General features: G+C 39.0%; 1 protein-coding gene and 1 long non-coding RNA gene across 2 annotated transcripts in view; one reads left to right on the plus strand and one right to left on the minus strand.

Moving 5' to 3' along the window:
• LOC124124961 (receptor-type tyrosine-protein phosphatase epsilon-like) overlaps nt 1-22,193 on the plus strand; it is a 61,858-nt gene that overhangs the window by 34,201 nt on the left and 5,464 nt on the right. Inside the window, exons 16-19 of the mRNA XM_048400599.1 lie at nt 20,323-20,458; nt 20,832-20,975; nt 21,134-21,167; nt 22,018-22,082. Coding sequence (XP_048256556.1) covers nt 20,323-20,458; nt 20,832-20,975; nt 21,134-21,167; nt 22,018-22,082 — 379 coding nt within the window. The remainder of the gene's footprint in view (nt 1-20,322; nt 20,459-20,831; nt 20,976-21,133; nt 21,168-22,017; nt 22,083-22,193) is intronic.
• LOC125382149 lies at nt 626-1,464 on the minus strand. Its single transcript, XR_007222371.1, has 3 exons — nt 1,273-1,464; nt 1,028-1,144; nt 626-665 (listed from the first exon to the last, which is right to left on the minus strand). It is a non-coding gene; the product is annotated as an uncharacterized LOC125382149 (long non-coding RNA).

A 22,193-nucleotide genomic window follows, 5' to 3' on the forward strand; every position in this document is an offset into this window, starting at 1 on the left:
GTGTCAGAAACCATCGACTCTACCAACAGTCGCAATTCCTGGATTTCCTTTTTTGAAGCTGGCGACTTCAAGTTTCAGTGTGACGATATCTGCGTCACTGGAAGGGTCAGACAGTCCTGTTGTTGAGGTAGATGCATGGCGTGGTGATCGTGATGTGCACAGGGTCGTTTCAGGCGATGCAAGTGGGGAAGTTGGAGGAGACGATGCATTCGTTGACTGGCCTGATGCCGGTCCTCTTCCAAGAATCAGGAACTATAACGATGTGAAGAAGATTTTGTTAGGTCATAAAACATACATGCACGGGCAACTCAGGTTATAACTTAGCTACCAACTTGCTCATACTGTCTCAGAAGTCTGGTTAATAAGACGAGATAAATTCTTTACTAAAATGATTAGTCATGACAGTAATGAGAAGGAAACCTAAATTCACCTTCTTCGCAGGATTTGTCCATTTCTTGGTTCGCTCTTGCTCTTGCTGCATATCCTATGAGATACAAAATTAATATATATTACGAAATGTTTTAGGACATCATTTGCAGAGAAACGAAAAGAGAAAGTGAAAATTTATATATAACAGTTACTAAATATAATCCACACAACCATGCAGTAATGTAAACGCTACAAACCTCTCGTTTCCTCTTTCTTATACTGGTCGTGCGAGTACCCTGAAATTAAAATGAATCGGAATAAAATGCAAAGCTTATCAATTGTGAAAACACATCGTATGTTAAGTTCGTCAATCAATAAGTTATTGCCATTTTTTCACAGCTGTATATAATTCACTGTGTAAGTTATCATGTGTTTCATGGGTCATGCCTGTTCAGGTGTAAACACATCTACTAGTATTCTATCATCAGAGCTTCATTGTACCTCCAGATTATTTCATTTATAACAGTTTTCCGTGAGTGACATATTTTCTTATTTTAATTGACATCCTCCCTTTGTATCTCTAAATTAAACAAATGTACGTCTAACGTGTACATTTTCAGTTATTCAGTCATTACTGTCATTACTATGTAATATTTACCATTGTAGAAGGGACAACAACCTCTGGCGGAGACTTGGGGGGAAGTGTCCATGTTGGATCACGGCCTGTATCACTTTCATTCCCGCTCTCACTGAGGTACAGTTGAAAGCTTTCAACCTGAATGAAAGATTAATCATTAGTCAATGGAGATAGAACAGTATTATATTAGGTGAAGTTCTTGTCATCGAAAGGTATTAAAAACTAATATAGAACTGTAGGGTGTACGCCACGGCGTGTATAGTTACCTCTGAACCTGTCTCTTCTGGTGTACACGAAGCTGTGTGTCTGGATTGCTGGTAACCCTGGAAAACAATGTCAACTGTACATAAGCATATACGAAGCCAAGGCTACAAATGTGTGTATTGTAGTTTACACAATACTATTTGCAAACAAATTGATATTTCAGTATAGAATTTGATATAAATATTTTTTTACAAAAAGTTACATTCGTGCTTCTCGACTACCTACAAATTTAGAAAGTGGTCACATGTAACAAATGTTATATTTGGGAAACAACTCTCTTAGTACAGGTTATCCTACTTTTTGGACAGGTATTTTATATATTATGATGGTATTACAGGAACTGGCGTTGTACTAGGAATACAATGATAATCTTGAAATTAAGACCAACCAGACAGAATTGCACAAGATTAACGAGAACCATCCTGCATCTATATATGTAGAAGGCTACTCTTGTTTTAATAACGATTTGGTACACTTGGACATTGTTTGCACTTACTGTTAAGACAATGTCCTCGTACGCTTGTTTGACGTGATGATCATTCCTGATGAACATCTCACCTGGGATGCTCACATCCAAAACCTAACAACTAAATGCAGTAAAGACCTAAACACCCTAAGATGCCTAACTGGCTCTAACTGGGGAGCATCCAAAGATACCCTCCTCTCTCTCTACATATCACTAATTAGATCAAAACTAGACTACGGCTGCGCCATATACAACACCCTAAACAACTCTCTATCTAAAAATCCTTGACTCAATACAATATCAGGCTCTCAAACTAATTACACGCACCCAACATGGCACCTCCTACACCTCACTTCAGGCCTTAACAGGAGAAATGCCACTAAGTCTACGCAGGGAACTGCTAAGCTTAAACTTCTGGGCCGCGTCCCAATCAAACCCTCTCTTCCAAAACTTAATAAACCAAAACATCAGCCCCAAAAACCAAGCTCTAGCTCGTAAACACCCCTTACTTACCCCAATATCCCAAAGAATAACTAACTACCTAAATGGACACCAAATTAAAAATCTTAAACAAAACTGCAAACAATCAAATATCTTCACCCCTAAACTTAAAATACCCAAAATAGACACAACACTAGCTAGCCAAATAAATAAACAAACCTACCCAAACATAGCTAAAACTAACACACAAGCATACATACACGAAAATTGGCCAAATTGGTGTCACATTTACACAGACGGATCCTCAGATCCGACCTCCAAACACACAGGTTTCGGAGTCCATACCACACAACCAACTAAAACCACACAATCCTTCCGACTCCCAAACAACCAATCAATATTCACGGCAGAACTAATGGGCATGGCTTCAGCCCTCCATAATCAAGAATCCAAAAAACACAAAAAAATCCTAATACTTACCGACTCCCTAAGTGGACTGCAAGCCCTCCAAAACAAAAATACCAAAAACCGACCTAAATTAATAAATCAAATACTTAAAAGCTCTAACACCTAACTAAGGCAGGCAAACAAATAACCTTCTTGTGGATACCCGCCCACGTAGGAATATACGGTAATGAAAATGCCGATAAAGCAGCTAAACTATCCCTCAAAATCCCAGAAATAAGCTTAAACTTACCCATCTCAAAATCAGAAATTAAAAGTGTAAACAAGCAAAAAAGCACAAAAAAATGGCATAACCTATATCTAAACTCAAATAGCCAAATCAAAAAAGTGCTCAGCAAACCACTAACCAAACCAAAAATTCTCCATCCATCCAAAAAAATCGACAGAGTAATCACTAAACTCCAAACAGGACACACCAACCTAAATAACCACCTAAATTTTTTTTAAAAACACACTACAGGTAACTGCCCACACTGCAAACAACCAGAAACCCCAGAACACGCACTCATCCACTGCACACAATACCTAACACATCGAACCGCATTACAAACCACCCTCAATCTAAACAAGGCTCTAACTCTAGAAGCAATACTAAACCCACAAAATAAACTAGAAAACTTCAAGGCCTTAGGCGTATTCTTAATAAAAACGGAACTAATAAAACGCATCTAAAAACACAATAACCTACCAAATCAAAATCACATAAACAAACAAACATCCACCATACCAAGCTCCCTTAGTTCCCCTCCCCAATCCCATCGACATCTATTCCAAATCTCAAAATTCCCAAATTCTATATAAGCAACCCCTAAAACCCCCCTCTTGGGTTGCACAGACCACTTTCGCCCCTTTCGGAAACACATTAAATGGCCTGGCCGGGCCCGTGTGCGAAATACGCATCAGTCGGAAAGCGCACGTTAAATCTCCAAAGTAAGTAAGTAAGTATGTAACCGATCATGAAGTTTATTGTACTCTCACCTACTGACCAGTCTTAATGCGTTCTGATGCCATTGTAAAATCCCTGGCTGCCTGTCTTTCTTTGATGTTTAGACGGAGAAAATCTATTGTTTTAGAACAATCTCTGTTTACTGATAGAAATGTACATACTATGATATATTTACCATATTTTACATATGTTATTGGATGCACGCAATGAATACATGGTTTAAACATATTTGTATTTCAACTGAAATTTGGGATCGGTAAACAAGACAACGCTTATTTGAATATCTCTTCCAACATAGAAATCTGATCTAGTTATGGTGTATACATAATATTTACAGAAAAAATACCTTGGTCTTCAGTTATCAAGAGTGACCAGTTGTGTCCAGTTTTTATCGTCAGAATGATAGGGTTAAACGTGATATTACCTACTACATAATGTACACAAGATACATACATATTATATGCTAGGGTTTGGTGTATTATTTACGTTTAAATCTTCCAGAATTTATGATGAAAGTATGGACAGACAGGAAAATTTCTTCATTTGCTTTAGATGATAGGCCTCACATCCGTAAAGTACTGTATTAATATTATATCCTTTTATGTAATATAATAAATTGCTTCTAATTTGATTATAATTGCAACAAACAAAGAAGTAAGGTAGCGGGTCTTCATAATTGTGACCACAGGATACATGAAGGCGGATATAATTATAGTGGGGTGTATGGTGAGAGGGGTATGTATGTATGTAAGCATGAGTACGAGGGATACATGAAGGCGGATATAGTTATAGTGGGGTGTATGGTGAGAGGGGTGTGTATGTATGTAAGCATGAGTACGAGGGATACATGAGGGCGGATATAGTTATAGTGGGATGTATGGTGAGAGGGGTGTGTATGTATGTAAGCATGAGTACGAGGGATACATGAGGGCGGATATAGTTATACTGGGATGTATGGTGAGAGGGGTGTGTATGTATGTAAGCATGAGTTCGAGGGATACATGAGGGCGGATATAGTTATAGTGGGGTGTATGGTGAGAGGGGTGTGTATGTATGTAAGCATGAGTACGAGGGATACATGAGGGCGGATATAGTTAAAGTGTGATGTATGGTGAGAGGGATGTGTATGTATGCATGTAAGCATGAGTACGAGGGATACATGAGGGCGGATATAGTTATAATGGGATGTATGGTGAGAGGGGTGTGTATGAATGTAAGCATGAGTACGAGGGATACATGAGGGCGGATATAGTTATACTGGGATGTATGGTGAGAGGGGTGTGTATGTATGTAAGCATGAGTTCGTGGGATACATGAAGGCGGATATAGTTATAGTGGGGTGTATGGTGAGAGGGGTGTGTATGTATGTAAGCATGAGTACGAGGGATACATGAGGGCGGATATAGTTATACTGGGATGTATGGTGAGAGGGATGTGTATGTATGCATGTAAGCATGAGTACGAGGGATACATGAGGGCGGATATAGTTATACTGGGATGTATGGTGAGAGGGGTGTGTATGAATGTAAGCATGAGTACGAGGGATACATGAGGGCGGATATAGTTATACTGGGATGTATGGTGAGAAGGGTGTGTATGAATGTAAGCATGAGTACGAGGGATACATGAGGGCGGATATATTTATACTGGGATGTATGGTGAGAGGGGTGTGTATGAATGTACGCATGAGTACGAGGGATACATGAGGGCGGATATAGTTAAAGTGTGATGTATGGTGAGAGGGATGTGTATGTATGTAAGCATGAGTACGAGGGATACATGAGGGCGGATATAGTTATAGTGGGATGTATGGTGAGAGGGGTGTGTATGAATGTAAGCATGAGTACGAAGGATACATGAGGGCGGATATAGTTAAAGTGTGATGTATGGTGAGAGGGATGTGTATGTTTGTAAGCATGAGTACGAGGGATACATGAGGGCGGATATAGTTATAGTTGGATGTATGGTGAGAAGGGTGTGTATGTATGTAAGCATGAGTACGAGGGATACATGAGGGCGGATATAGTTATAGTGGGATGTATGGTGAGAGGGATGTGTATGTATGTAAGCATGAGTACGAGGGATACATGAGGGCGGATATAGTTATAGTGGGATGTATGGTGAGAGGGGTGTGTATGTATGTAAGCATGAGTACGAGGGATACATGAGGGCGGATATAGTTATAGTGGGATGTATGGTGAAAGGGGTGTGTATGTATGTAAGCATGAGTTCGAGGGATACATGAAGGCGGATATAGTTATAGTGGGATGTATGGTGAGAGGGGTGTGTATGTATGTAAGCATGAGTACGAGGGATACATGAGGGCGGATATAGTTATAGTGGGATGTATGGTGAGAGGGGTGTGTATGTATGTAAGCATGAGTACGAGGGATACATGAGGGCGGATATAGTTATACTGGGATGTATGGTGAGAGGGATGTGTATGTATGTAAGCATGAGTACGAGGGATACATGAGGGCGGATATAGTTATAGTGGGATGTATGGTTAGAGGGGTATGTATGTATGTAAGCATGAGTACGAGGGATACATGAGGGCGGATATAGTTATAGTGGGATGTATGGTGAAAGGGGTGTGTATGTATGTAAGCATGAGTTCGAGGGATACATGAAGGCGGATATAGTTATAGTGGGATGTATGGTGAGAGGGATGTGTATGTATGTAAGCATGAGTACGAGGGATACATGAGGGCGGATATAGTTATAGTGTGATGTATGGTGAGAGGGGTGTGTATGTATGTAAGCATGAGTACGAGGGATACATGAGGGCGGATATAGTTATACTGGGATGTATGGTGAAAGGGATGTGTATGTATGTAAGCATGAGTACGAGGGATACATGAGGGCGGATATAGTTATAGTGGGATGTATGGTTAGAGGGGTATGTATGTATGTAAGCATGAGTACGAGGGATACATGAGGGCGGATATAGTTATAGTGTGATGTATGGTGAGAGGGATGTGTATGTATGTAAGCATGTGTACGAGGGATACATGAGGGCGGATATAGTTATACTGGGATGTATGGTGAGAGGGGTGTGTATGTATGTAAGCATGAGTTCGAGGGATACATGAGGGCGGATATAGTTAAAGTGTGAAGGGTGTAAGGGTATGATGAGAGGGGTGTGTATGTATGAAAGCAAACGCATGAATACATGAAGGCTGATGTAGATATAGTGTGATGAATGCAGTGGAACTACGGGAGGGGTGGGAGAAGTGTGTATGTATGTTAACACTGGCACATGGGGGCTGACGTAGATATCGTGTGATGAATGTAGGGGTATGGTTGGAAATGATGATGCGCGCGTGCCTGGGGAAACGAGGGTTGGCGTAGATATCGTGAGATGGTTGTGTAAGTATGTAAGTATTATGGAAACATAAGAGGACCGTCGGACTAAGGGTTGCGTGATTGGACGTGCTTGTATTGATGTTAATTTTAATAATGATGTTTTATGCTTTAGTGTATCAAACGTCATATTGGTCGGGCATTGTACATACCCATCCGAAATACCCGCAATATGCTGGCAGACTCATAGGATTTGCAATATTTACAAAATGAAATCATATTTGTATGATTTAAACAAAATTTATTTGAAAATGAAATGGGATTGCTCAACAGACATACACTTGCAAAAGTCCTCTCCCGTACAAAATAACAATAAGAAATGTAACATCTAACACAAATTTCTTTGTGAGGGAAATATAATTATGTACCGATTAAATAACGTTGATATCACCTTGTAGATTAGTATATACAAACAACACGGTCTTGATATTAAAGCCCCTGACACGAGGGGCGGTCGTGTAGCCTAGTGGTTAAAGCGTTCGCTCGTCACGCCGAAGACCCGGGTTCGATTCCCGACATGGGTACAATGTGTGAAGCCCATTTCTGGTGTCCCCCGCCGTGATATTGCTGGAATATTGCTAAAAGCGGCGTAAAACCATACTCACTCACTCACCCTGACATGAAAATGGCCCCTGGTATGTTTATCTAATATCACAATAACTCAAACTTTAACTTTGAAAACTGTCTTCGTTATGGTTGCCACCGGATCATCATGAATAAATCTGTAATACCTGTGTTCGTTTAAATCGCTACAGCCCGTCTTATGTTGATTAAATATATTACCAAATGATTAAAATAATCTATGGGAAGGGGAAATATTGTTTTTATAATTCAGTGCCGCAAAGAGGATTCTGGAGTATGTTGTATAATCTAGTATCGTATGTGGATCATCGTCTTTATACTGGGTCGATAATACATTCACTAGTCAGGAGGTTCACTTGTCAATTGTATTTATATTAATATAAATTATTTTCAAAATAAATCAACTAAATTATCATTTTTAATGTCTTAAATATTCTAGTTTATGTCCCTAACTTACGTTTAACATCAGCCATGTTCAGGTCAGACAGTTATAATTCACCCAATATGCCGCTGATAAGAAAATAAATTTGAATGCCCGCCGGATTTAATCGGAGAATATATGTTAACGTTGTATAGAGGTCTGACGTAAATTGACTATCGCCTGTCTGTAAAATTCGACCCTCATGGCGCTCTTATGTATTGGAAATATCAAGGTAGGTTTTTAAATGAACATGTTAAATAACATCAATATTATTTCTGAAATTACATTTGTTCATCATTGAGAATATTGTGATTGTCATTGTCTTACTTAAACCAATCGAGCGACTCTGGTTTTCATTTCTTGTAACGGTGAGGCATTAATACATTCTTACACCCCTCACGTACTTTGCCTCGTCTCAATAAACAAATCAAAGCAAAGCTTGCATAATCGGTAATGATGTAGCCTCCCTAACAGACGGGCGTGACGCTTTGATGACAATACCCTAATTACTTCATGATATACAGCCGCCTCCGTGGTCTTGTGGTAGAGCGTCCGCCCGGAGAGCGGAAGGTCCGGGGCTCGATCCCCGGCCGCGTCATACCAAAAGACGTTAAAAGATGGTACTTGTTGTTACCCTGTCTGGCGCTCGACATTAAGGGGCTAAAACAAGGACTGGTCGGCTCGGAGTCAGTATACTGTGTCTGAGTGGGGTATTCATGTTAAACTGCGGCATGGTATCTCAGTGAGCTAGCACTATAAATCGGCATCAGTCCGGACTAGTACAAGCACACACACGTACATGCACGTCGCTATATAAGTGCAATAATCTTGGACGCGACGTAAAACCCAATTTCACCTCACCTCATGATATACATGACGATGAATGAGCGGCGACAGTCGGTTCAAATGTGTAATGTTTACATGTACTCATCAGTTCTAAGAAATATACGTCTAATCGATTTAAATTTCTCAATCAAATCTAGTTATAATTAGACTGATAAATCTATGTAAGAAAATGCATGCATATCCCCGTGCCTTTCTCTAATATACGAAACCAGCTCTTCCCTAAGTTTATTTCTGAAGCTTCGTGTAAAGTTGTGTTATTTCATTGTGGTAACAGTTCATGTATGTCTTTGACTTGCATTTGCATGTATTTGCGGTGGATACGCTCTAAACCTGGTATGATTCATAAACACATGCTTATGATATAGTCGGAATGGAATGGAAAAGAGGATAATTATAGAAATGGTTTTGTTGAATTTATTTCCATCTCAAAATGCGTATTTGTTTACAATGTTAATAATCGTTCACACATGAAGAACCAGTAATTGTGTAATACAAATACCTAACGACAACCACTGTGTCTCGAAAGTGGCGCGATAGTGGTTTGAAAGTGGCGCGATAGTGGCGGGATAGTGCCGTGAAAGTGGCGCGAAAGTGCCGTGACATTGTCGCGAAAGTGCCGTGACATTGTCGCGAAAGTACCGCGATCTTGTAAAATGTTATCGCGAAAATGGCGCGAAAGTGGCGCGAAAGTGGCGCAATAGTTTCGCGTAAGTGTCTCAAAAGTGGCGCGATAATTCCGCGTTAGTGCCGCAATAGTGGCGAGAAAATTTCGTGAAAATTTCGCGAAAATAAGGGAAGTTACTTATGAAATGTAGTGTAAGCGTTTCGCACGTAGCTCTTTTCAAATGGCCTGACATTGTGAAGAATACAGAGGCACTGCGTTGTAAGTGAAAATGTATATGCCTTCACATTATTTACCTGCCACAATCAGATGCATAGTATCATAGTTGATATGATCAACAAGTAATGCATTTGGCTAAATTCGGAAAGAGACATCGAAACGTTTTCTTGCCTCAACTGAAAAACTGAGAACATGATAAAAATAAATATAATAGTACTGACCATAATCGGTATTCTATGGATACAATGTGTGAATCTCATTTCTGGATTCCCTCGCCGTGCTATTGCTGGAATATTGCTAAAAGCGGGGTAAAACCATACTGCATTGACGAATTGACTGACCATCACTGTAAACAAGGACAGGTATAATATATAATATACACACGATACAGATTTTCCAAAAATATAATCTAAATATATTTGACCATACTGTTTATGACCCAAAAAAATCACATGCATTTTTTCATTCTGCATTTTCCTGTGGTGCCAAGGAAAGTATATATGTAAATTTGTATATCTTTATACCATAGTATGACGCCAGTACTTTATATGTACTAACGGAAAACAGTAACTCTGCTTCCTTCCTGTACCGATTTCCTTGAACCGTGATGTTTACCCACCTGAACTAGAAAGAAAACAGCTAAGTGAGACGGCCTCATCTGTTTTAAATTAGATATATGCATACAGATTCAGAATAACAAAAAACTATCCACTGTTAAACAAGAAGGATGCCTTCAACTTCCTCATGGTCACCACCAAAGGTTACAACATTCAAGGCTTCTGTAGAGCTTTCAAAACGTTTTATGTTAGCCATGTTGTGGACATTTCCACACTGAATGCATCAACGATCAAATTTTGTACTATGCAATTCCCTATTTCGACTTGTACCATATGTTCCCGTGTTTGTTAATGTGTACAATTGACATTCCATGTATTTGCGAGGGATGCAACCGATGGGGCAGCATATGCTAAGATCTTCGCGAACTCCTGGTATCACCGATATCTGACAGTGATTTGGCTAAATTCGGAAAGAGACACCAGGAAACGTGTTCTTGCCTTATGTAGCTGACAAACTTGCGCAAGAACCCCCATTACCTATACTACTGAGAACGTGATAAAAATGAATATGCTATTACTGGCCTTACTCGGTATTCTATTCACGATCTAAACCACATGCACTTATATTTGAGACACACTGTCACAGGATTCTTTCATAGGAATTAAGAAGATAAATATGTCACGTATTTACATTACATATTGTAGTAATTAAAGATGAACATTTCTGTCACGAAAGTTGGAATGCATACTGCTTTTATTCATTTTCCATGCCTGTAATCACCACTGTTAGAATGCTACATGAGATGTTGATAGCGATGAAAGGATTGATTTTCACAAATTAGAAATATGATTCAGAGTATTTTCGTCAGCAGTTAGCTTTTCATATAGCTCTACATGAAGTTATGTACGCGAGCGACCAATAGTGATTATACACATTGGAGAAGGCATATACTTTTCTCTGTTCGTCGTTTCTATAAATTTGTGTACAGACAAGAATATTTTTTGTATTCAGGAAAACATCTGAGTTTGGATCACCAAAAAAGAATACCATGTAGATTTGTTTGTGCTCCAAGATTATCGATAGCTGTCTGTAATGTCTCCCTAAAATTACCATAAAACGTACAATTCGAAGAAGAAATCGAATGAATTTTCACAAGGAGCTCCGCATTTATAGGAAATAGTATCAGGTATATTGACACGAAACAGGTCGGAACTTAGTGAGCTACAATTGTGTCTCAATCTAGTGAGCAATATGTTTGTAGATATCTAACCACAATTACAGTGCACAGGTGGTGATGTAGGCTGCTCAGATGCGACAGCTTAAAAATAAGATTTTGACGGACTATCCCTGATTCCTGATGCTAGATTATTCCATTGGCCTAATGTATCTATAATAAAAGAATATCATATTCCACCTATTGCATGAGTAAAACATCCGTTACTAATGAATCTCACTCTTTGTTTTCACGACAAACATATGGGGTGTGCATGTATGTAATGTAAATTACTGTGGTACACATGAAATGTCTGTAATCCAATCATAACCACGATACACCCATCAACTGAAGTAGGACACCCGAACACGAAGACCAAATGTGTATTTGATTCAGTTTGTAGTCGTGGAACACATGGTGCCAACTGCACTGGAAAATGTGGACAGTGTCGTGATTTCAAGACCTGTCACCATGTCAACGGTACCTGCCCGAGTGGATGCATTGACGGAAGGACTGACCATCACTGTAAAGAAGGTAATTAATAATATATGACATACACACGTTACAGAGTTTCCAAAAATGTAATCTAAACGTATTTTTACTATACTGTTAATAACACAAAAAACATCACATGTATTTCTTTATGTGCATTTTCCTCTGATAGCTAGAAAGGAAAGTATATATGTATATATGCATATCTGTATACCATAGCATGACGCGTGTACTTTCTATGTAGTAACAGAAAATAGTAACTGTGCTTCCTTTCTGTGCCGATTTCCTTCAACTGACAGTTTTACCCACCGGTTAACAGCTTAGTGAGACGGCCTCATCTGCTTTTATTTAGATATATGCATACAGATTCAGAATAACAAAAAACTATCCACTGTAAGACAAGATGGATGCCTTCAACTTTCCCATGGTCAACACTCAAGAAAGGTTACAACATTCAAGGCTTCTGTAGAGCTTTCAAAACGTTTTGTGGTAGTCATGTTGAGGACATTTCCAAACTGAATGCATCAATGATCAAATGATGTACTATGTAAATCCCTATTTCGGCTTTTACTATATGTTCCAGTGTTTGTTAATGTGTACAATTGACATTCCATGTATTTGCGAGAGATGCAACATACGGGGCAGCAACGCTAAGATTTTCGTGAACTCCTGGTATCACCGATATCTGACAGTGATTCGAACACACGGTATCATCACTGTTTGATAGCGATTCATCAACACATGCTTATGATACATATGTTTGTTTGACAGGCATCAATGTTGTAAAAGAGAGCATGGTTATACCATGTGTAATGTTCCTGGAACATAACAGATTATTAAATACAGTAGTGAAAACAGACATGCTAACATTTGGTACAGTGACTTACTTTCATATCACACATATATATTTCTCTGTTCTAGCAATTGTCATTTCACCTGTAAATAATGCGAGCGCCATAGCAGGGTCTATTGTTGCTGTCCTCGCTGTAGTGGCCATCGTTGTTGTCGTTGTTGTCCTCCTCAGGTAATGAACACCCCACACACACATCATGCAGTATGTGGAATAAATAAGTACAAAATGAAGTAGAAGTATGACCAACTTGTATTTTCAACAAATTATAACGCAGGAGGTGATTCCGAATGTGTTAGGTGACACAAGGACTGAGGACCTACAACTTCTCAGAAAGTAGACCAAAACGTGTCATGCTTTTTAAAAATGCGTATATCTGTTTAATTTTCACCGACATTACATTGCAACTGAGACTAATGACATGACTTGTTCTTACCAACTCTGCAATGGTTTGAATGCCCATGGCCATGCAATATATTATAAGCTGAATTTCTTTTTAATCTCCCTAAAATGCATATAACGTTCTCTAGCATAGCATAAAGAACGTGACAGGCTATCTGGACGTTCTGAACAGAGGTCAAAGTACATAATCTTGCAATGACAAAATTGTTTACATTTCTATTGTTTTACATACCACTTTATAAATTTTAAGCTGCTACATAGAGATCGAAGTAACAATATACCTGTATAATTATATCTAGATATAACAATGTTTGGTACACACATATCAAATACAAATCCGATTTTAATTTGAACTGCATGTGCGGGGAATTAAATTGTATTTTCTTGAGCAGAAGGCGGAAGAGTCTGAGGCAGCCTGATAATCACACAGACATGTTGCAAATTCACCAAGGTTCGTAGCAGTAACACCCAAATCGTCTGAGGAATTGTTGAATTTCTTATAAGGGAAATATTTTTTTTTAGAAAGGATATATTTAGTTTAAAAAAGTATCAGCTCGCTAAGGCACACACGCCATGCTTCCCTACCTGTATAGATTTACTGTGTGTCAATGAAAATGTATTGCCATGCAATGTCGACAACATGGATCTATTTATCATATGATAGATCACATGTCTGACAAAGGACTTGACAACCCAGCTCATAACGGTGTCGTGGAGGAGGACGATGTTGACGACAATGCGGAGGACCACAATGCCACGTACTACAACATAGCGAGTGCTCCTGCAGTGACGGTGGTGTCTGTAGATCAGCTGGGGGAGCGGATTGTGGAGCTGCAGGTGCCCGCCGGTGGATTCCAGGCAGAGTATCAGGTGACAATCAACATTAAGGAATGTGATCAACAATTTATAAAATATATGCTGCTTTCACAATACACGTTTTGCAGTTATTATTATAATATTTAGTTATCATGTGGCTCTATATCTGGCTCTGGCTAAAAATACATTTTCATGACAATTGCATTCTGCTTTCTAACCTTCATCGATGATCACGTAAGGATCCGTGTAATATATGCGCATATATCTGCCTCCAACTGATTGTCAACCCTCCTTCATGAACATTATTATATAACCAATATTTAGTAAAATAACCAATTGTTCCTCATTTATCACAGAAGCTGTCCAACACCTTCTCCAGAACTTACAACGACTCCCAGCTGGAGGAAAACAAGGGCAAGAACAAATATATCAGTTATTACCCATGTGAGTGTCTCAATGTTATTTACCAATGTCTAACCGCTATTTGTAATAGCTCCAAGTACTTCAATGTCATAAGACTATTTCTTTCATTTCATGTTATATAATTGCAACCATGCTTCTTCTTGAATTGAATTAAGAAGGATAAAGATAAGGTTACAATTGCGTCAACTGTACAAGAGTGTAGCGTTTTAAATATCTAACTAATGACATTCTATAGTTTCCTAAATTTGACAGAATGGGTTTCTACCTATCTACCTATCATTATTTTCAATAACTTTTCCTTATACCCAATTCAAATAACTAAGACACCATAACTTGTCACACTGTTATCCTCAAAATTACTGGAGAGAGAGATGCGATTTCCTCCAGATGTCATTCCGAAGATTACAATGAAAATATATTCAATTACACGCGGTTAACACTATAAAAGAGGCTAAACATATTTACATTTACACACAGTTGATCAAATTCAGATACTTAAACGAAATCAGATATTCATTAAAAGTTATATATCAAAAGATGTTTTTGTTTGTACGGATACGAGGCGAATTGGAGTATGATAGTTTCCCAGATGTGTTGATCCAGATTGTGAGTAAATTTTGTTTCAGCCCCCAAAAAGATTGATAACATATCTGTTTCGTCTTGCATTTCAAAATCAACATATTTTTTAATGTCATGTAAGTCAAAGAGAAAAAAGCATTCTTTCTGATATAAGCGCTTCTAAAGGTAAAATAATGTGCCTGTTATAGAGCATGCACTCTTCAGAAAGTTTACTGTGTGATGAGACTTTCACACACAGCTGTAAAGCAGGTTGATATTCCGGGTATAGATAAGCCAATTCCCAAAGTACATGATATCTTAATTCCGGATGAATTCTCTTTTAACGGGACATGTTTGCGCTATTTGATACATTTGTGAGCCATAATTGTTCTTCGTATTTGCATATAGTTTCATTAACACGATTTCCCCTTTTCAATTTTGGAGGGAAAGTACCGTACTGAGTATATGTACGAAGGTAGGGACCCAGATTGTATTTATCAAGTGTTGATTAAAGGTCTCCACATATTGTCTTTGAATTCACAGGGCTTGCAATGGACGCACCAAAAACATATTTTTTGCAAAGTTATCACAGATCAGATTGCATAAACGACCAAGAAATATAACTAATTTATCAATATATGCAGTAATTGTCCAAGGTTTGCAATTGTGGATTCTTGTTTATAAAAAACAATTAAAAAAAACAATCTTAGATTACTCTGCCTTGGCAAGCACCTTGTTCAACCATATATCTGTCACATTGCTCACCTTGGTGGAAATATAAACATAATTATGTGTATAGCAATGCTTTAGTAATTTCCATGTATTACCTCCAATGCCCAGTTTATGTAGTTTGTAAAATCCATCGTGCTGTATCCTATGAAATGCTTTTTCATTATCTGAGAAAGCTGCATAGTCTGCAGAGTCCCTTTGTATGTAATACTGAATGCCTTCGATAAAAAAATACTGACATAATAGCTCCATGTTCTTTTCCTAAACCAAACTGTAGCATATGAGGAAAGTCTGGGTTAAGCCTACATAGTTTTTCTTCGATTATACGTTTGAGCAGTATTTTTTCAAAGAGCTTACAGAGACAAGATATTAGAGAAATACTATAATAACATATACTATATATAATATACTATAATTTCGAGGATCAGATGATTCATTCGTCCCCTTATATATTGACCATGTATGACCATGCCAAGTCTATAATCATGAGGTACATATTGTAGTTTTATCATATGAGTCAAATGGTTCAACTAGTCGTTTTGTACGGATTCTCGGTACACATTCAAGGACGTGATACGGTTTTGCAAGTGATCTGATGGGGTACGATTTATGTTTCTCGTGGGTGAGGTGGATATCAGTGGGGGATCGGTAGGTTCTGCTCGAGCTCACCTGTTGCCACGGCTCTGTTCCACGATGTTCATCCTGGCAGGTGAAGTCATAGTCGTAGTTCCGTTCAGTTAGATCAAGGTAATTGTGTTCTAATTTATCCTTGGTCGTAGCGATGATATCTTGTAGATGTTGTCTCACGTTGACGACGTTGGGTGTCTGAGTGTGCTGATGGATTTGGCTTGCCTTGCGTTGATCTGTCTTCACCCGTGTTAGTATCAGGTGTATTTGACATCGATGATTTTGGAGACGTAGTTGTCATTGTAGACGGTCCATCTGTTTTATGTGATTCGACTGCATGCTACTGTCGTGTTGTGTATATTTTCACCACTAGTTTTATGATTTTTAGATATAGTGGTAATCTTGTTTTCGATTACTTTAAGTTTTGAATCAAAGGAGTAGTGGGAGTGGGAGTGAAGAGGGGCATTTCATTTTCCAGTTCAATAACATGATCACGATATGATTTGTTTTAGCTTTAGCTCTGCCCTCAGGTCCGTGCGCCTGTCTTCAGACTCGTTCAGTTTCATTTACCAGTTTCTCCTTATCACAGGTAGCATCCTTTAGTAAGTTCATTTCGCTGGTGAATTTGTTTTCCAATTGTGCTAATTTGTTTTCAGCCTTATCATTTCCAAGCGCAGTGCACTGTTTTATCTGTATAGCATGGCTGCGAATCGTGGATATTGAGTCACTCTCATCAAATGGTATGACGTCAGCTGGAGTCTGCTCGGTTATATCGTCATCCTCTTCATTAGGTGTACACGTGGACAGGTCTCCCATGGATTTAATACTTGCTCGTCTGAGCAGCTTTGCTTGCAATACATGATACGGCATGCCACCGTCCACATAGTGGGATATGTAGTATATATCCTGTTATATATGCCTATCATTGTTCTTGGCTCTACGGGATACTAATTTCCCAAGTGGGAAATCATCGCATGTATCCCTTGTATGGTCGTAAATACATGGGTCACTCTGGTATATCTCAATCAGAGATTGTTGGAAAGACTCTTTGTCGTTGTGTCCCCGCTTACGCTTGACTTCGTCATAGCTTGCTTTATCATTGCTGTCACTTGGCTGGGTGTTGTAGAATGTTTCCTCTACATCGGCCATTGTTAACCAATCAAGCTGGAAGCCTCCGAACTCGGCTGGTACGTGAGTTCTAATCAGCCTCAAACACACAGCACATTGTAATGTTATGAAAATTATTTCCAATAAAGTAGTAACTCTTATGAAAAAGTGATTTCATAAATCAAATCAGTACCTTGATATATCCATACTAGACACATTTTTGCATCGTGGACATTCTTGTAGTCTGTAGAATATCATTTCATGTCATCTGGCATATATACTGTAAGAGATACGTAGAGCACATGTTTTTCAATTTTATCATTGAACTGTGTTAGTTTATAGTCTCTGTCTGACGTCTGAACCCATTCTTAATCACGTCTTCATATGTACAGTTTACATTCACTTCTGTATGCGATATAGGCAACACGGTCACCGGGTGTTGGGTGTTTAACTCTCCAAAAGAAGCCCCCAAATATGATATAGCTACGGTATGTAGTATGCCCAGTTTCATGTTGAAAGTAATATGCCATGTTCATCCCCAGTTCATGTTTATTATATAATCTCCTACATTACAGATGATGCCACTCGGGTCCTGTTGAAGGAGGTCCCAGACCAGCCTGGTTCCGACTACATCAATGCCAGCTACATCGATGTGAGAGGGACATCATGTTTCCTTAAATAAACATTTGGGATAAATTATTTATGTATGTAATTCGTTTAGTATTATGCCATATGATATGTTCACACTATATCTGTTATAACCATGTATTTCCTTTAATAGGGATGTTCCCAACCCAGAGCCTACATAGCAGCACAAGGTACAGTTATTGTCTATTTACAATCGTGTAGTGGTCTATCCTTGTACTTACACTCTGTAGTGGTCTATCCTGGTACTTACACTCGTGTTGTGGTCTATCCTGGTACTTACAATCGTGTAGTGGTTTATGCTTGTACTTACACACGTGCACTGGTATATCCTGGTACTTGCGTGCAGTGGTCTTTCCTGACACTTACACACGTGCAGTGGTCTATCCTGGTTCTAACACTCATGTAGTGGTCTTGTCTGGTACTTACACTCGTGAAGAAACCTTTATGGTTATGTGGAATCATGTAATCATAAATTGATGGGATAAGCCAGACGATGGACAAGCCTTACAGTTGGTGGTATTCAGCTATGCCTGAACCAAACCTGTACTAAGAACCACGTGAGATGTTAAAAAATATAGAAAATAATGTTTACCTGAGCCACTAAACAGAGATGAATACGTGTTAGTTCAATATTGTGTACGTGACATTGTCCTAAATTAAAACGCTATTTTGACACCAGTATCGATATCAATTTGATTCAAAGGGCGAACTTTAATGTTATGGTTTTACAACAGTCCATGAAACTAAATACGCCATATGTATATATACTTGTTGCTTATTACGTGTCATACAGCATTCCCTTCAAAAGAAATGTTTCACAAAAGCACACAGTCTAACCTATATGTGATGTGCAGCTCCTAATGCGAAGACTCTGACCGACTTCTGGAGGATGATCTGGGAACAGAACTGTACACGAATCGTCATGCTGACAAATCTCACGGAGTTGGGAAGGGTACGTTTCTTGGGACCACCATTTATCATTGAAGAGTAGACGGTGCTAACATTGAATTCATTGGTCAGACATGTCATGAATGTGTAACCAGTGCGAAATACCCGTTTTAGCAGCATCCTATTGTTTGTTGACCAGACGTGAGCGTATCAAGATTTTGCTTTGATTTTCCAAACTCAATAAACAATCAGTCAATGATGTTGTTATGTGAAACGTCCAGTCTCTGTTTTTAATATTGCAAAGGTGAAAATCAATGTATTGGTCACACCCCGCCCCCAAATTACAAAAAATATTGTTTGTTAATCGAAGGTGAAGTGTGAAGCATATTGGTCAGATACATCAGACATGCGTGTGGGAGACTTCGTCATATCTGTGACCGACTGTAGAAGGCGGGCGGACTGGGTCGTCAGAGAGGTACAGGTTACGGAGAAAAGGGTAAGCCAGTTCATATGAAATCACACACACACACACACACACACACACACACACACACACACACACACACACACACACACACACACACACACACACACACACACACACACACACACACACACACACACACACACGAACACACACACACGAACACACACATACATACATACATACATACATACATACATACATACATACATACATACATACGCTATTACATAAGAATTTAGCTGCAACAATCAATGTATTCGAATAAGTATCTTCGTAACACCAGCATCAGAGTAAGTCCTGAAACCATTGCCCTGATAAAGCACAATTCTCAGATGATCGGGTTTTGCACAACTTCAGACCAACACAAGTCGATGTTTCCACCATTTCCACTTCACAACATGGCCGGATCATGGAACTCCCGTCGAGACGGCCTTGACTGAGTTTCTGTGGCTGGTCAGGATGCTGGGTAACACACAACATGACCCTCTGTTGGTACATTGCAGGTAAAGTAACTCATCTAATCTACCTGTGAATATCCGGGTTAGAATTGGTTTTCTGCAACCAATGCTTGTGGAGGCGACCAACGGGTTCTGATAGCCATGATCGTTTATTCGGTTGATACATATCGTCGTACGGCTCATGATATCACTCATTGAGTTGTCTGCTCCAAATTCAAATTCGAGCGCCGATTTAAACCTGAAATATTCCTGAGTGATGCGTGAAACAAAACAAGAAACAAAAGAACTACGTCATCTATTCCTATGTCATTATCTATTCCTAATCATATATGTTCCTTGTAGTGGTGAGTGAAGTGTAAAAAGTCTCATCGGAAGATATCAACATCGTTACACTTATGCACTTATGATGTTGACTCTACACTCAGTGCTGGGGTCGGCCGGACAGGGACGTACATCGCCGTGGACTACCTGCTGGACCAGGCTCTGGCTGAAGATAGGGTGGATGTGTTTGGTTGTGTCTCGAGGATGAGAGACCAGAGGAAGGGCATGATACAGACAAAGGTGGGACACTGTAATAATATATAACACACTGCAACGCATACAAAAAGAGAAAACTGAAATGCACACAAATCAGTACAATGACAACAGTTTTAACAACTATTCATTGATCTGGAGAATGCATAATGTCATAATGCACGGTATGTACTTGCTGATAATGATGTGCTTGGCGTATTTGTGTATAGCAATGTAAGCAGTATACAAACCCAAACACAACCTTGCTGGTGACATTGGTGAAATCAGTGTCACTGATATATTATTATACTCTCGGATTCATAACCATGATCAACCTTTGAATGTTTTATTGCACCTAGAGCAGTACAGATGTGTTTAATTTCATACGTCTGTCCAACTTGTAAATTTTGATTTGCATTAGGAGCAGTACATTTGTGTTTATATGGCCCTGTATGAAACACTCGAATTCGGTAATACTGCCATCAGCGCTGAGGAATTCAGAAACAGACGAAATGTGAAAGGGACGTTCAGCACGGGACGAATGTCAATCACCAAGTTCATAGAGGTAACTGCTTTGTCGTAATTTAACTTTGATCATGTATAATTGACAGCATCTACACATATTGTATTGATAATGAAAAATAGTGATTTTGACACATAGAGTATAATAACGCTAACATTATCACATACAAAACGTGCAAATAAATGTCCGAACTGTTGTAGGCCCTGAACACACAAAGGCAGGAGCAGTCCCAGGGTGAGTATGAAGTGGCTGACAGATTGATAGGATCCCAGCAGATAGTGTTGCTAATCTCACATAAGTCATTGCCATTGGTTTATTATTGAAGAGATGCATTAAGAAAGTTGGTTGGGATAAGGCCGTATCGGATTCAATGCAGTCTGTGACCGTTTTCTCCAAAGTTAGTATGACTTCTAAAGTTATAAACTGTGACACGTAAAGAGTAGTTCTCAGTTATATTAATTAACTGTGAAAAGAGTTCAAAACCTATTCTTGAAACTGTTTATACAATTAAGAATGTTGGCACCTTTACAGGAACAAAATCTTCATTACACATTGCCTTTTACGCGTATTGTTATTAAAATCCAAACAAAGGGATATTTAGTACAGAATGAATTTTAGGTTGTCTGAAGTAATGTTATAACCGACTATTGAAGTCCTTCAGCAATAAAAGTAGTATGTCAAAGCTTGTTGGACATTTAGGTGACACAAATACTTGACGTTTCCTGTACATAAATATATAAACACACCTTTTGAAAATTATAACCAAAGACTAAAGATGGGATTGCCTGCTGATTGCATTGTTGTAATGTGTCACTGGTTTTGTGGAAGCATGGATGTGTTTACTACCCTAACTTACTCTCATACGAGTTCTAGCCAGTCGGCAAAGGCGCCGCAATTCGCTATGCAGCGAGTGGAAACCTGTGAGTGTATGTTCGAATCCTGTTTTGTAACTGGAATACTGATAAATGCGGCGTTAAACCCCACTCATCTCTTAATACATACAGTAGTGAAACGGGAAAATTTATATCATCAGTCACTTGTTTTCTATGCATGCCAAGACAGCAGTTCTAACTGTTTGTTTCAGGACCCAGCGTCAAAGGCCATGTGTGGATAAATGGAAGCTCCGACATCCTAGCTGTCAGCTTACAGGTAGGGCATTGTATTTGTTAAATGATGAATCAAATACCTTTAACAACAGTGCAGTGTGTACCGGATTTTATTTATGACATGAGGAACTTAGAAGTACCTGTAAGTTCAGTT

The sequence above is a fragment of the Haliotis rufescens genome, unplaced genomic scaffold, assembly GCF_023055435.1.
Source record: "Haliotis rufescens isolate VD_foot unplaced genomic scaffold, xgHalRufe1.0.p SCAF_2, whole genome shotgun sequence".
NCBI classification, from domain to species: domain Eukaryota; kingdom Metazoa; phylum Mollusca; class Gastropoda; order Lepetellida; family Haliotidae; genus Haliotis; species Haliotis rufescens.